The sequence below is a fragment of the Phacochoerus africanus genome, chromosome 2, assembly GCF_016906955.1.
Source record: "Phacochoerus africanus isolate WHEZ1 chromosome 2, ROS_Pafr_v1, whole genome shotgun sequence".
Taxonomy (NCBI): Eukaryota; Metazoa; Chordata; class Mammalia; order Artiodactyla; family Suidae; genus Phacochoerus; species Phacochoerus africanus.
In genome coordinates this window covers 142,332,409-142,346,584 of record NC_062545.1, presented here as the reverse complement: position 1 = coordinate 142,346,584, position 14,176 = coordinate 142,332,409, and the positions used below count along the sequence as shown (strand labels likewise).

Below are 14,176 nucleotides of genomic sequence, written 5' to 3'. Positions count from 1 at the left end.
TATACAGAAAAAAACAAAAAGAAGTCATAAAAGACTACTTATCACACCTTTATCCAATGACATTGAAACACAGATGAATTGGAACATTTCTTGGGGCAAATAGAGTTTACTGAAACTGACTCCATTAGAGATAGAAAGTTAAAGAGGTCAGTTTTCTAAGGAAGAGAAAAGAGAACTTTATCAAGAAACTTCTACACACACACACACACACACACACAAAGGGACGAGATGTCTTCCCAGGGGAATGCTACTAAATTTTGAGAGACAGTATAATCCCAATTCAATTAAATTGCTTCAAAACATAGAAAGTGATGGAAAACTTCCAAGTTTATTTTCAACTGTAAGAATATTAGGAAATTCAATAATATAATTATATAATTAATATAATTAATCATTTATGGAGAAAATCATTTAATTCCATTGGTGCTACAAATCTGACAAATTTTAACACTCATTCCTGTTTTATTAAAAACCTCAAAAATAAATATTTATGGGTATCTCTTTCCTCCTCCTTCTTTCTTTCTCACTCCCATTAAGAGACCCTAGACATTTCCTCTGTGATTTGGAATAAGAAATTTTCTCCAATACTTTCTCTCTTTATCATCATACTTAAAGCATTAGCTACTGTAATTAGACAAATGAAAACTCCTAGAGGCATAAAAACAGGGCACATTGAAGTAAATCGATCTCTATTTGCAGATAATGTGATAATACAATGGAAAAGCACTAGAGAATCAATGATCAATTAACTCAGACTTCAAAAGAACTCAGAAAGCAAGCAAAATAGAAAAATAATATAAAAGTATCTGAAGTATTTCTATGCATTAATTAGATGACATTGTGGAAGAGAAAACAGCATTTACTTTAGAAATAAAAAAGGTAAAATTCTTACAAATAAATTAAAGAGGAAATATGAAAACCCTATCTGAAGTATTCATGAACAAATAGAAAAATTATCTCTTCTTATTGTAAAGGGTAACCCAACATCATAAGGATGTCAATTCTCCTTAATTTAATTTATCCATGTAATAGAACTCCATTAAAACATGAAAAAAAATTTTTTCCCTGGGGCTCTACAAGTTGAGATAAAGTTAACTTGGAAAGATAAATGTGAAAATATGTGAAAATAAAAATACTGAATAAGAAGACTAAGAGCTATCACTAGCCCAAACAGATAGTAACATGTAGTACAAAGTCTTTATAATTACGATGGTGATATGAGCATATTAGTAGTAAAAAAAGCTACTGGGGTTGAATAAAAATTCAAAACAGATCTAGGTACATATAGAAGTGTGGTATATGATAATGGTATTTCAAATCAGTAAGACAAAGTTGAACTTTGGAGTAAGTGGTCTGGGAAGATCTGGATAATCAATTATGAAATGTCTGAATGCTTCATACCTCACAGAGTATACAAGAATATATTCTAAATGGATCAGAGATATAAATGCAAAAAAAAATGGTCAGAATAAATCATGAGTGAATTATTTTATAACTTGAGTATAGGGGGAAGTTTTCCAACTATGCATTTAAATCGAGATGTAGTAAAATATATTTGACTACAAAATTTTTTAAAAATTTGCAATATGAGAAAAGTACAAGCAAATCAAATGAAAAATGACAAGAGGGAAGAAATTATTTGCAATATATCCCACAGACAAAAGATATTCTTAAAATTCGAGGACAAGATATGAAGAAATCTTATAGAAAAATATGCAAAGGGCATGGATAACTTGCTAAAATATAAAATGGCCATAAACATTTAAAAATGCTCAGTATTATTTATAACAAGAAAGATGCAGGTTAGAACTACGTTGAGATATTATTTCTCACCTCTTAGTTTGAAGCAATGACATTTTTAAACAATTCTTTTCTAAATGTTGCTCCCAGTTAAAAGAAACCAGGGAGAATTTTGTGGATTCAAGGGCTAAGAAAAGGAAATTATGAGTGAGCCTGGAAAAAACTTCTTGTGTAAGAAAGTAAGGATGGGCTAACACCTAAAAGGAGTCAGGTATTAGCTTCAAGAGGCCCCTACTGTCTAAGTATGAAAAAAAGTAGATAATGATGCAGGTACAGACAAACAGATCAAGAAAACAGAGCTCAAAAAAAAAATGCATTCATATATGGTCACCTGATTTATACAAATTGAGTGGTAAAGAGATGGTGTTTTAAATAAATCATGCTAGGTCAATTTGTTATTGGTTTGGAAGTAAGTAAATATTCATTCATAAAATCATATACTAAAATTAATTAGAAATGAAACCTAGACCTAAAAGTAGCTTTCTTCTACAGCATAGACTATCTTTATAACTTCTGGGTTTGCAGTGATTTGTTAAATAGGACACAAAGCAATAATGTTAAGAAAAAAACACAACTTGCAGAATGCAAAGCAAACCATTGACTGAGAGAAGAAAGTCATCACACATTGAGGGGCTCATACCAAGAATACAAGGAGCTTCTGTAAACAAAAAGACAAACAGCCCAGTTTAAAAATGAGGAAAAGATCTGAATGATACTTCATAAAAGAAGATATTTCCATGGCTGGTAAAAATTTGAAAGGAGCTCAATGAAACTGAAACCAGAACGAAATATCACAATGGCTAGAATTAAAAAAAAAAAAGTCAAGGCATTTTTTTTTTTCTTTTACAGCTGTACTTGCAGCATATGGAAATTCCCCATCCAGGGGCCAAACTGGAGCTTCAGGTGTGGCCTACACCAAGGCCATGGCAACACTGGATCTGTGTGGCATTTGTGATCTGGCTTTGCAGCTTGCAGCAAAGCCAGATCCTTAACCCACTGAGGGAGGCCAGTGATCCAACCCGAATCCTCACAGAGACATCAGGTCCTTAACCGGCTGAGCCACAACAGGAACTCCGGGGCGCATTTCATGGCTACATATGGAATTTATACACAGCCAAAGGGTAGTAATTGATATAGCTGTCTTGGAAATCTCTTTAGTAATATTTATTATCACTAAACATATGCCTTCCCTGTGATCTAAAAATTCCATTTTTAGTCGGATAACCAAGAGAAAATATCATGTAGGCCTGCAAAAAGATGTTAGCTAAATAGCGTGTGCTCTGCTGAATACTAGAGTGAAATACTCTGTGCAGAATAAGAAGTAACAAAAGCCTGCTACGTGCCACAACATAGATACATCTGGAAGACATTATGTTGGATGAGAGAGCCGGAGGTTAAACAGAACAAAGTACAGGATTCAATGTGAGATTCAGGAGCAGGCAAAACTGGTCTCTTGGGTTGAATGTGGAATAGTGGTTACCAGGGTGCGTGTTGATAGTGAAGGTAGCCCAGCGCCTGTGAGCAGGCACCCGGAAAATGTTCTCTATCCTAATCTGGAAGATAGGCACATGTCATTCTTATACATATGGTATATACAATCATCAAGTTCATTAAGCCGTACTTTGAAGATGGTGCATTTTGTTGTATGTGTATTATCCCTTGGTAATATAAATCTTTAAAAGTTGAGAAGGGAAAGCATTTTTCAACCATGAAACATCTTAATACAATTCAAAAGTATAAGTTTGAAGGTGGGAGAGATTTTATTCAAACGGAAAACCCAGAGGCAATAAAGAATAAGATCAGCTGATGCAGTGGTCTTGTTACATGCAGCACCACATCTCTCTCTGCTTCAATAGCATGAGGTGAACCGAGGCCAGGCAAGGAATTCTGAGAGGTATTTCTTGGAGAAGCCTCAAGAGGATCCCCAGCCAAGGCAGCCAGTCTCACTGCCTTCTCTGGCTCCTTCCCGCCTCCTGCCAGACGTAGCAGCCAGCCCGGGTCTTCCCCAGAAACCTTGAGTCCGGATTTGATGCCAAGACTGGAAACAAACAGCATGCATCTGCATCGCTGGAGGATGTTCGCGGAGCACGTGGAATTGCATAGGCTCCAACCCTTATCCCTTTTGTTACTTTTAATTTCCCTTTTCTTGCGAACTAGGGGAATGGAATGCAAAACCCTCGCGCCCAAGTGGAACCGAATTGTCAGCTTCCTCAGTGCTGCAGACAGAGGAATTGGGGGGCGGGGGTTGGAATCAAAAGGAAAACGGAGAATGAGCACTGCGCATGCTCCGTAAAGCATCCTGCCGCCCTCCCCCTTTCACTATCTGCCCCCACTTTCTACGCCAGTCAAGCTGAGCAAGGCAGGAAAATCAAAGACAGAAAGATTTTCCTTTGAAGATTCTAGATTCTTGACCTTCTAGTTTGCTTTCACACTTATGCCCAGAAAGCTTGCTTTAAATTTGTTCTTCCTCAACTCATTTTGCTTAAAAAAAGCAGGGGTGGGGAGGAAATCATGTCCCAGGCAGCACCATGGAAAGGGGGGCTTTCTATGGTAAAACGTTCAAGTCTACCAAACTGACCCACTAGGTATAATAAAGGGAGCCAAGAGCTAGAAGAAATCAAGTTACATCCATTCATGACAACAGACTGAAAATATGCAAGAAAGGAAAAGAATAACCAACACAGGAATGCAAAAAGAGCATCACGTTTTCTTTTCCACTGTTTCTACTGTAAAAACTTCACTGGGCACTTCTCATTATACTGATATTTTACAACAACATTCAAGTATCTGGCTGCTTGTATTATAAACAACTTGTAAGCATTTGTACTCATGTTAAATAATAAATACAGCAAGGAGTCTAAAACTTTGATGAAAGAACCAAACAAAGGTTTACTGAGCTCCTATTCATCTGAAAGGCAGTATGACATAGTGATGAAGAGATGTTGGAGCCTGCTGCCTGGGTTTTAACTCCCAGTCTTCAATCTCCTAGCTGTGTGATCTTAGGGAAATGACTTACCTTCTCTGTGCGGTTTCTCTATCACTGAAATGGGACTAGTATTGTGAGAGAGCTCATTTATATAAAGCCTCCACATTAACCCCTGGGCCCCTATTATGTTATCCATGTCTGACTGTTATGTTACCTAAGTTCCTACTACTGTGTTTAAAATTGAGGCATAGAAAAGTGTTTATTTATACATGCAGTTTTCTCACAGCACACATAAGAAGCTTGTGGACACTTGAAATGTATCCTTTTTTTTTTTCCATTGTTAACATTTTATTGTCTGTCATTTTGAGTCCCCCCCCCTCCCCCGCTATTAAGAACATAAACATACTGTAGTTACACTTGCTCTTTTGTTAGTTTGTTTTTGGCTTTTTTTTTTTTTGGCTGCACTGGCAACATGCAATAGTTCTTGGACCAGGGACTGACCCTGAGCCACAGCAGCAACACGAGTCACTGCAGTGACAACAGCAGATCCTTAATGTGCTGAGCCACCAGGGAACTCCAGGTTCCTCTTCTTTTTCTTTTCTTTTTGGGAGGGAGGGGTTAACATTTTTTTTATTAAAATATGGTTGATTTACAATGTTGTGCCAATTTCTGCTATACAGCAAAGTGACCAGTCATACATATATATACATTCTCTTTCTTATATTATCTTACATCATGGTCTATCCCAAGAGACTGGATATACTTTCTTGCACTATACAGCAGGAACTCATTGTTTATCTATTCTAAATGTAATAGTTTGCATCCACTAACCCCAATCTCTCAGCCCATCCCACTCCCTCCCCATTCCCCTTGGCAACCACAAGTCTGTTCTCTATGGACTTGACATATTTCTATAAGCAATTAACAAATGATAAGTCATCATCTAATTCTTAAAGTGCTTAATTGCATTGTAGGATAGAGTAAATAAAAGATTAGAGTATTATAAAGGCTTATATCCCCCTGAAGCTGGAAGAAGTGTTACATGTTCTAGAAGTGGTAAAGCAATGATGTTGGGAGGCTTCCTAGTGTGAGGATTTGAGTAAGAGATGTGGAAGGCAGAGGATGCCAGAAGGAGCTGGGAAGAGGTGAGCTGGAGAAAGTTCAAGGCCATGTAGCGGAAGAGAGAGGCAGGAAGATGGCAATGCAAAGGAAGCCACAGCTCCACTGCTTAAAATATATGTGTGTGTGTGTATATATATCTCCATTACCAACAACTTCACTCTACTTCGTGACCATGTTCATGCTGGTGAAGCCACAAATAAGGAAAGAACAGCAGGCAATTTTCAACTGACCCTTGAAGATATTCTATGAACAATGCGGCTTGACAATATTCAAGAAACATCACATCATTTTATAATTCTATGAACAGTAGTTTAAAGAAAAAACTACTTCCTAAGAACCATTTTTTTCCCAATAGAAAAGCCAGCTTCTTAGTGGATGTATTCTAAGGTATGCTGATGTTGTAATATCTACATGGTAAAAAACTAACACTCTGATTATTACGAATGAAAATATAAATGCAATTTTCACAGCCTTTGAGTCTTTGAAAATATGTTGAAGAGCCCTTCATAGTTCAAACAGAACATTTTTTGCTCTTTTACTTAGGGTCATTGTCTCCTACATTCAACATTCTTTTTCACCACTGCTGTTTATTGCTATGGAATAGTCTTTATTTGTGTGTGAAAGGTACACATCGGGGGAGCTTTTCCCCAAATACTCCCAGGCTCGCCACTTTTCCACGCTGAATCTCAGCAGTGTACGGAAGGGGTTCAATGAGTGCGACGTGCGCGATGGGAGGGCTGCAGGCTGTTTAGCTCCTTCGCCAGGGCGCCTAGGTGGGGACGCTCTAGGAGGACAGGGAGCGCGGAGAACCGCGACGTCTTGCTGAAAAGCGGGAAGGAACGCATCCCGTCTGGCTCGGGGGCTCTCTCTGGACCGCGGGGTGCCAATTCTGGGACCCTTCTGCAGGTTCCCGGCGGGATCCCGGAGCTTCTCCGCCCTCGCCGAGCCCCGCCCCTTTCCCAGCCTCAAACTCCGAGTCCATTCAGACCTCGCTTTCCTCGCCTCGCGCATTGTCAAGCGTGTAATTGGGGAAACTCCTCCCCGCCGGGGCCGCCACGGAGGCGCTGCCCGAGGAGCGGCCGCCTCCCTGCCCCCACCTTGGAGCGCGCGGCTACCGCACAGCCCGCGCAGAGCCCACCGCCCCGCACCGGCGCGCGGCGGGTGGGCTGCCACGGGGCTTCCGGGCCAGGGACCGCCAGCGCCCACCAGCTCCCGCCACCCAGTTGCGAGGACCCGGCGCTAGTGCGCCGGCGGGGGCGGCGCGCCGAGGGGGCCCGGGCGTCCCGCGTGAGCCCCGCGGAGCCGCGCGCAGACCCGGCGGCCGTCGGAGGCGCGGCTGGCCGCCGGAGCCCACACCTGTCCCGCCGCAGGCGGCGACACCAGAGGCAGCGAGGGCGGGGAGAGCCGGCGGAGGCGAGGCCCGCGCTCCGGAGGAAGCGCCGCCCGGCCCCAGGCCTCGGACCCAGCGCCCCACGCTCCGCGGCACCATGGCCCCGAAGCTGCTGCTGCTCCTCTGCCTGTTCTCGGGCTTGCACGCGCGGTAAGTGGCGCCGGGGCTCCGCATCCCCGGAGCCTCCAAGCCTGGAGGGAGGGCGGCGGGGGGCGCTGTCGGCTGGCCCCGGGTCCCCGGAGCGCCCCTCTGTCCGTCGGCCGGTTTGTGGCACAGCCCGCCGGCGGCCAGGCAAGGAGAAGAGGGGAAGTCGGCTGGCACCTTACCTGTCCCATCTCCCCGGGACAAGGCCATCTGCCTCTCCTGGCTGGGCGGCTGCAGCCTTCTCTGCAGCCTGAAATATGGGGACTCAGATTAATGGCTCTTCCCCTGAAGCTTTTAGGATCTGGTGGTTTTAAGGGATTTTGAAAACCAGTAGTATAGGGGAAAGCCGGTGTCTACCTCCTTATCTACCTCTACCCCTCCCCCAAGTGTTCCAGGGGCAGGCGCGTGCGCGCGTGCACACACACACACACATTGAGCGACATTCTGTATCATTTCCATCACTGAAATTTCCCAGGACCCAGGAGTCATGATTTCCTAGCTGCCCAGTTTAAACCGGTCTGGTGAGGAGTCGCTGGGCTGGAGGCAGTAGAAGAGGACTGGGACCAGGTGGGCAGCTGAGTGCCCTGCTTTTCAGAGAGGATTTCCCTCTCCAGGTCCTGAAAACACACGCACAGTACACATGTGCACCCCATTCACACACAGGAGCATGCACAAACCTACCCCTGTAGAAGGAGCATGTTGACACTGGTAATAAGATTTCTTGGTAGTAACTGTAAGAAATTACCTCACCGTGAATACCCTTAACCTTCTTCCTGGGACATCAGCCAGCTAATGGGAGCTCAGAAATGCTCCAGGAAGAGATGAAAATGGCTCATGAAGAGGGAAGGATAGTGGGACCAGAAGGGTTAAATCCTGTTGCTGTCACATAACTGGAACGTCTGGGTTTGATCCCTTTAATTCTATCTGGGGCTAGATCTCTGGCCCAGAACCTGCAGACTGTCCTGTAGTTTGAAAATAAGAGCAGCTCTCTTCTTCCTGCCTAGCCTCACCACCCCAAGAATCTCAGGGTACTCGTACCCCCAGAACACTTCTCTTTTGACAGGTCTTCATTTCTTAGATCTGGGAGCTAGAGAGCTGGCAAGCCTTCCTGTGTGCCATAAACCCTGCAGGTATCAGCAGGCAGTACCAGGAGGTCATTCATATTTGTGAAGTACCCAGGAACTAGGAAGGTGCATTAACAAGTCCTACAAGACATGAATGTAAATGGCTTCTCACTCTCTACCTTTAGAAGCCCTGAGGAAGGAAGTCCTGGCCCTCCCCACCTTACACTGCAGGTCTTTCCTAATTGCTGAGAGTGAGAAAGGCAGGTTTTATGTCGGGGGTGAGGTGGGGGACAGCAGACTCACCAGAGACTCATGGCAGCAATCCTAACCAGATAGCACGCTCTTTGGATCTTCCTAAGGAGCCAGCTGAGAAGGGAAATGGAATTGTGCTCTCTGAGGTTGCTCCTGCCTGGTTGAATATCTGTTTAGAAGCAGACAACACCAGGCACAACACAGAGGTCCCAGGTCATATCCAGATCTGAGATTACGTCTCATTGGCTTTCCCACTGCGACTGGATGAAATGACCTGCAGTTCAGAGTTGGACAGTCGGCTGTGTAGATCTCTAGATACCTAACATGGGAGAAGGAAAACTGCTCATGGTCCTTATTACTTTATGTGCTTAGTAGGAAGATGTTTGGGTGTCTAACTTGAAACGCTCAAGTGTCTAAGGGTTCCCAAATACACATACAGTCTCTGGGGATTCCTCATCCTTCCATCTCAACAAGGCAGATGTAACAAATTTAATATGTTCTATGTCAGGGTTGGTTCCATGGCCTTGACATACCAATTGAAAAAAAAAAAACCCAATTTTAAACTAATTTTATTGCTGTATGCCTCTCCTTTGAAAGCATCTTTGCTCTCATGTCTCTGAATAGGTTTTATAGACATGTAAAGCAATCCAATGTCAGGCATCCTCTTTCAAAACTGTTATTAATTCTGAGAGGGTGCTCATTTGCACTCTGGAATGCCTTCCTGGTGTGGAAGAGCCCTGGAGAAGGTACTGACAGTTGCGCCCCATGTGATGTCTTGGCAGCTCTGAGGAGAGAAAAGCACCCCATTCTGACACCCATGGACGAGCTTCTTCTACACACTAAGCTTCTTAAAACACACTAAGTCACACCTGGACCTTGGTGACACCTTAAGTGGCTGACTACCTGCTTTCTGAGGTGTAGGAGCTGCTTTTTATGTTCATAAGGTAGTTCCAACTTTGTCTCTGTCCTTGTGGTTGAAGAGAAGGTGTAAGACATGAAAATACCATCTGAGGGCTGAGCTGTTGCTTCCCAGTGACAATATGTGGCCAGTCTGTTTTTTTAAGAAAAGACAAATTGCAGTGATGGTGTTTAGGATCCAACAATCTTGATAAGAGAAACCTCATGAAGATTAGATATAACAGTTTAGAAAAACAGGGCTTTTTGTTTTATTCACATTCCAGTGAGTCCTGAGATGAGATTTGGTTTTCGTCAAGGGGAGGCTTTTCTATAGGGCTGGTGGTCTGGCGCCAGCACTGGGAAGCTTGGATTTCATTCTCTGAAGTCCTGCAGCAAACTGATGTGACATCAAGATAGGGAGGCACCCAGTGTCAGCCACTGAGGGGCCCAGATCCTCTCTGCCTTTGCCCTGCCTGCTGTCTCCCCACAGCTTGATCACAGAGCGGCTGGTATCACTTTCCCTTCTGAAGGGGAAGGGGCCGGAGAGGATGTAGCTGCTGTTCCTTGCTTTGTCTCCCCTCACCTGCCCTGGCCTCTGAGGAAAACGCTTATGCAATTTCAGGAAAACCCTCTCGTCCCCACTTCACCGCTAGAGGGAGAATTAGTCTTATTATAATACCTGTTATTGAAGTCGCTCAAAGTATTTTTCAGAAACTAAGGCTGTGTATACAGAGAACTGATGGAGGGATGGTGTGCTCCTTCTGGGTATATCTGAGTTTGGGGGCATTAGAAGATACAGAGCATGGAGAGCATGGGCTAAGCTAGTCTGTGCTGGTGAGCTGTTCTGGGAAGGAAGGCAAAGGGGAAGAGAGGAGGGGAGAGGAAGTGACAGACAGAAGAGGGAGAGAGGAAAGCTGTGAACGAGTTGGAAGGAGTCCTGAGAATGTTGTATGTGATTTTGCTGAGGCAATCTCTCCCTTTGTTCCTAAGTGCCTTTACTCTGGACCAAACTGCCAGGTTCTGAGGGGCAGTGGTTGGCTCCTAGTAATCCATGTCCTGCAGAACCTGTGTCAACCCACTTTTTTTTTTCAAGTTGATAAAATTAATACTCCTGACAATATTCCTGATAAAACAAAATGTTCTGCAGTGACATTTTGTTTTTAAACTTTATTTATTTATATAGGCTACACTTGTGGCATATGGAAGTTCCGGGGCCAGGGACTGAATCCAAGCCACAGCTGAGACCTACACTACAGCTGTGGCAATGCTGGATCCTTAACCCACTGTGTTGGGCTGGGGATTGAATCCCCGCCTCATTAGTAGCCCTGAGCCACTGCAGAGACAACCCGAGATTCTTAACCTACTGCACCACAGCAGGAACTCTTGTAGTGGCATTTTATATTCTGTACTCTAATTTGTCAAAGTTCTGGCTTACAAATAATGAAATGAAGTATATCACTTCTTTAAGATGTGTCTCAAATTTTACAAGTTCCTGTTGATGATGGGTGAGTATTCAGTGTGAAGAAAAATCCACAGCAATTTATAGTTCCAATGGATGATGTATTTTACCCTTCTAGTCAAGAAATAGAATTACAGTTTAGTATAGGCCTAGGGAAAACTTAAATGGAGTCAATCTTCGAGATGAATGTCGTATACTCATTATCAAAATCTCATATATATTCATATAGGACCAGACAATCTGACACTGCTCTGGTCTATGTTAAGGCCAGTTAACACTGATAAAAAAGACTCATGTACACAGTATATGGCATATACATATGATTATATGTGTGTTGTTATATTATTATTGTATATAAATATATATGATTCTGAAGTTTTAAACAAGGTAGCGATAATGAACTTTAAAAAGTTTATCTTTTTTCATGTATTTCATGGTCATCATAGATCGTTTAGATGATTCCACAAATTAAAGAAACATGTCCCAGAGCACAACTGCCCTGAGATGTTGTTGCCATTTTGACTCTGTCTGGGAAGCTACACAGAAATGAGCTCATACATAGTCAGGACGAATCAACCTCAGTGCAGTTTTTTCTATCCTGTATTTTGTTCTCTTTGGTGAAGAAAAAAAGCCACACACACTGACAAGCCGTAAAGGAAGAAGATTGCGTGCTTGTTTGTGTGACAAGTTTTTCTGCCCTGGTAAGTGGCAGGCCCCCTGGAAGTACTACTTTAAAGAGGAGACTGCTCTTTTCATGCCCTGCTAGCTGTATTGCTAAGATGGCCTCACTCACTGAGAAAACTAGCTTGTCTCTTTGAGGCCTCTCCATTCAAGTACTTCTGTGAGCCTGGATCACCCAGGAGGTGGCTGTCAGGCTCAGCCTTGCTCAGGACAGACTCAGAGGTGCTCATCATTTATTTGAACCCCTTTATCAAGGGGCCAATGATTAAGACATATTAGAAAGATTTTAATTTTTTTTTTCTTTTTATGGCTTCACCTGTAGCATATGGAAGTTCATGGGGCACAGGTTGAATTGGAGCTGCAGCTGCAGCCTATGCTGATTGATTGCTAGTTTGATTTCTTACATTGGATGACTTATTGCAATGTCTATGGTTTAACATGGACATAGATTCATTTTTTTGTCACATTTAATGAAAACATCATGGTATATTGATAGCAGTGGCATTCTTCTTACTGGATTTTTTCTAATTTGTGTTTTGTTTTATTTGTTTAATTTTAGAGGTAATCTGTTGGTTGGGCTGAGGGTCCTGGGGATTTTCTACTTCTTTCAGTAGTGGTTGGGTGGGCCTCGCTTAAGATACTTCCTGGAGTTCCCACTGTGGCACAGTGGGATCGGTGGTGTCCCTGCAGTGCTGGGACTTAGGTGCAATCTCTGGCTCAGTGCAGTGGGTTAAAGATCCAGCATTGCTGCAACTGCCCTTTAGGTCGCAGCTTTGGCTTGGATCTGATCCCTGGCCTGAGAACTCCATATGCTATGGGGCAACCAAAAAAGACACTTCCTGGAGCCATTGCTACAACTTATATGTCACACTTTGTACCATTATTACAGGTCCAGAAAAGTGGAAGAGGATGAATATGAAGATTCGTCGTCAAATCAAAAGTGGGTCTTGGCTCCCAAGTCCCAAGACACAGACGTGACTCTTATTCTCAACAAGTTGCTAAGAGAATATGATAAAAAGCTGAGGCCGGATATTGGAAGTGAGTATCGATGTTTGTTATTCCAGTAGAAAACATACTGTGATGATATGTTTTTAAGGTTTTTATTTTAAGTAGTGGTAAATCCAGAGAAAGTTGGAAAGATAGTGCAGAATCACACAATTCATGGTTGTCAAACCAGGAGTTGACATTGGTATCATGTGTGGCTGAGGCTCCATGCCATCTTGTCACGTGCAGAACGGCGTTATGACCACTGCAGTTGAGATGTAGAACTGTTTCATCACCAGGAAGATTCTTCTCCTGCTACTTCTTTCTTTTCTTTTCTTTTTTTTTTTTTTTTTTTGATATTTCTTGGGCCACTCCCACGGCATATGGAGATTCCCAGGCTAGGGGTTGAATCAGAGCTGCAGCCACCGGCCTACGCCAGAGCCACAGCAACGCGGGATCCGAGCCACGTCTGCAACCTACACCACAGCTCATGGCAACGCCGGATTGTTAACCCACTGAGCAAGGGCAGGGATCGAACCCGCAACCTCATGGTTCTTAGTCGGATTCATTAACCATTGCGCCACGACGGGAACTCCTCTCCTGCTATTTCTTTAAAGAGTCAGACCCATTTCCCTCCTCCAGAATTTCTAATCTGTCAGCCATTCATTTGGTCTCCATCTCTGTATTTTTGTCATTTTGAAAATGTTGCATACCTGCAGTCATTCAGTATGTGACCTTTTGAGATTGACTTTTCTTCCCTCAGCGGAATGACTCAGGGATCCATTTAAGTTGTTGTGTGTATCAGTAGTTTGTGCTTTCTTATTGCTAAGTAATTTTCCCTCGTATGGATGGCCCCTAGTTAGTGTAATGTATATTGAGGAACATTTTGGTTGTTTCCAGTGTTTGTCTATTACAAATAAAATTACCGTGTGTATATGTATGCAGGTATTTGTGTGGATATAGGATTGCTGGGTCCTGTGATAAATGTTTATTTTTTTTTTTAAAGACTGTCAAACTCTTTTCTAAAGTTTCTGTACCATTTTCTGTTTCTATCAGCAGTGTATAAGAGATTCAATTTTTCTGTATCTTCACCAGCAATTGGTATTGTCACTATTTTTTGTTTTGTTTTGTTTTAGCTGCCCCAATAGGTATGTGTCTAATAGGTTGATATGTCATCGTGATCTTAATTTACATTTTCCTAATTGTTAGTGGTATTGAATTCTTTTTTGTGTTTATTTTCCAGTAATTTAGCTTCTTCCTCCAAATGTCTCCTCCTATTAGTTGCCCCTTTAAAAATTGGATATTTTGTTTTGTTTCTTCTGCTTTGTTAAGAGTTCTTCCTATAATGTAGATATGACTCCTTTGCCAGATGTAGTTTGCATATTTTTTCCCCTCACCATGTGGCTTGTCTTTTCATCCTTTTATCAAGATCTTTCGTAGAGGAAAAGTTTTTTAAT

At 42.7% G+C, this 14,176-nt stretch overlaps 1 protein-coding gene across 1 annotated transcript in view; it reads left to right on the top strand.

The window, feature by feature from the left end:
* Window positions 1-7,179: 7,179 nt before the first annotated feature.
* Window positions 7,180-14,176, top strand: part of GABRG3 (gamma-aminobutyric acid type A receptor subunit gamma3) — a 599,057-nt gene continuing 592,060 nt past the window's right edge. Inside the window, exons 1-2 of the mRNA XM_047766855.1 lie at window positions 7,180-7,388; window positions 12,625-12,773. Of these exons, the coding sequence (XP_047622811.1) occupies window positions 7,336-7,388; window positions 12,625-12,773 (202 nt within the window). The 5' untranslated portion in view covers window positions 7,180-7,335. The remainder of the gene's footprint in view (window positions 7,389-12,624; window positions 12,774-14,176) is intronic.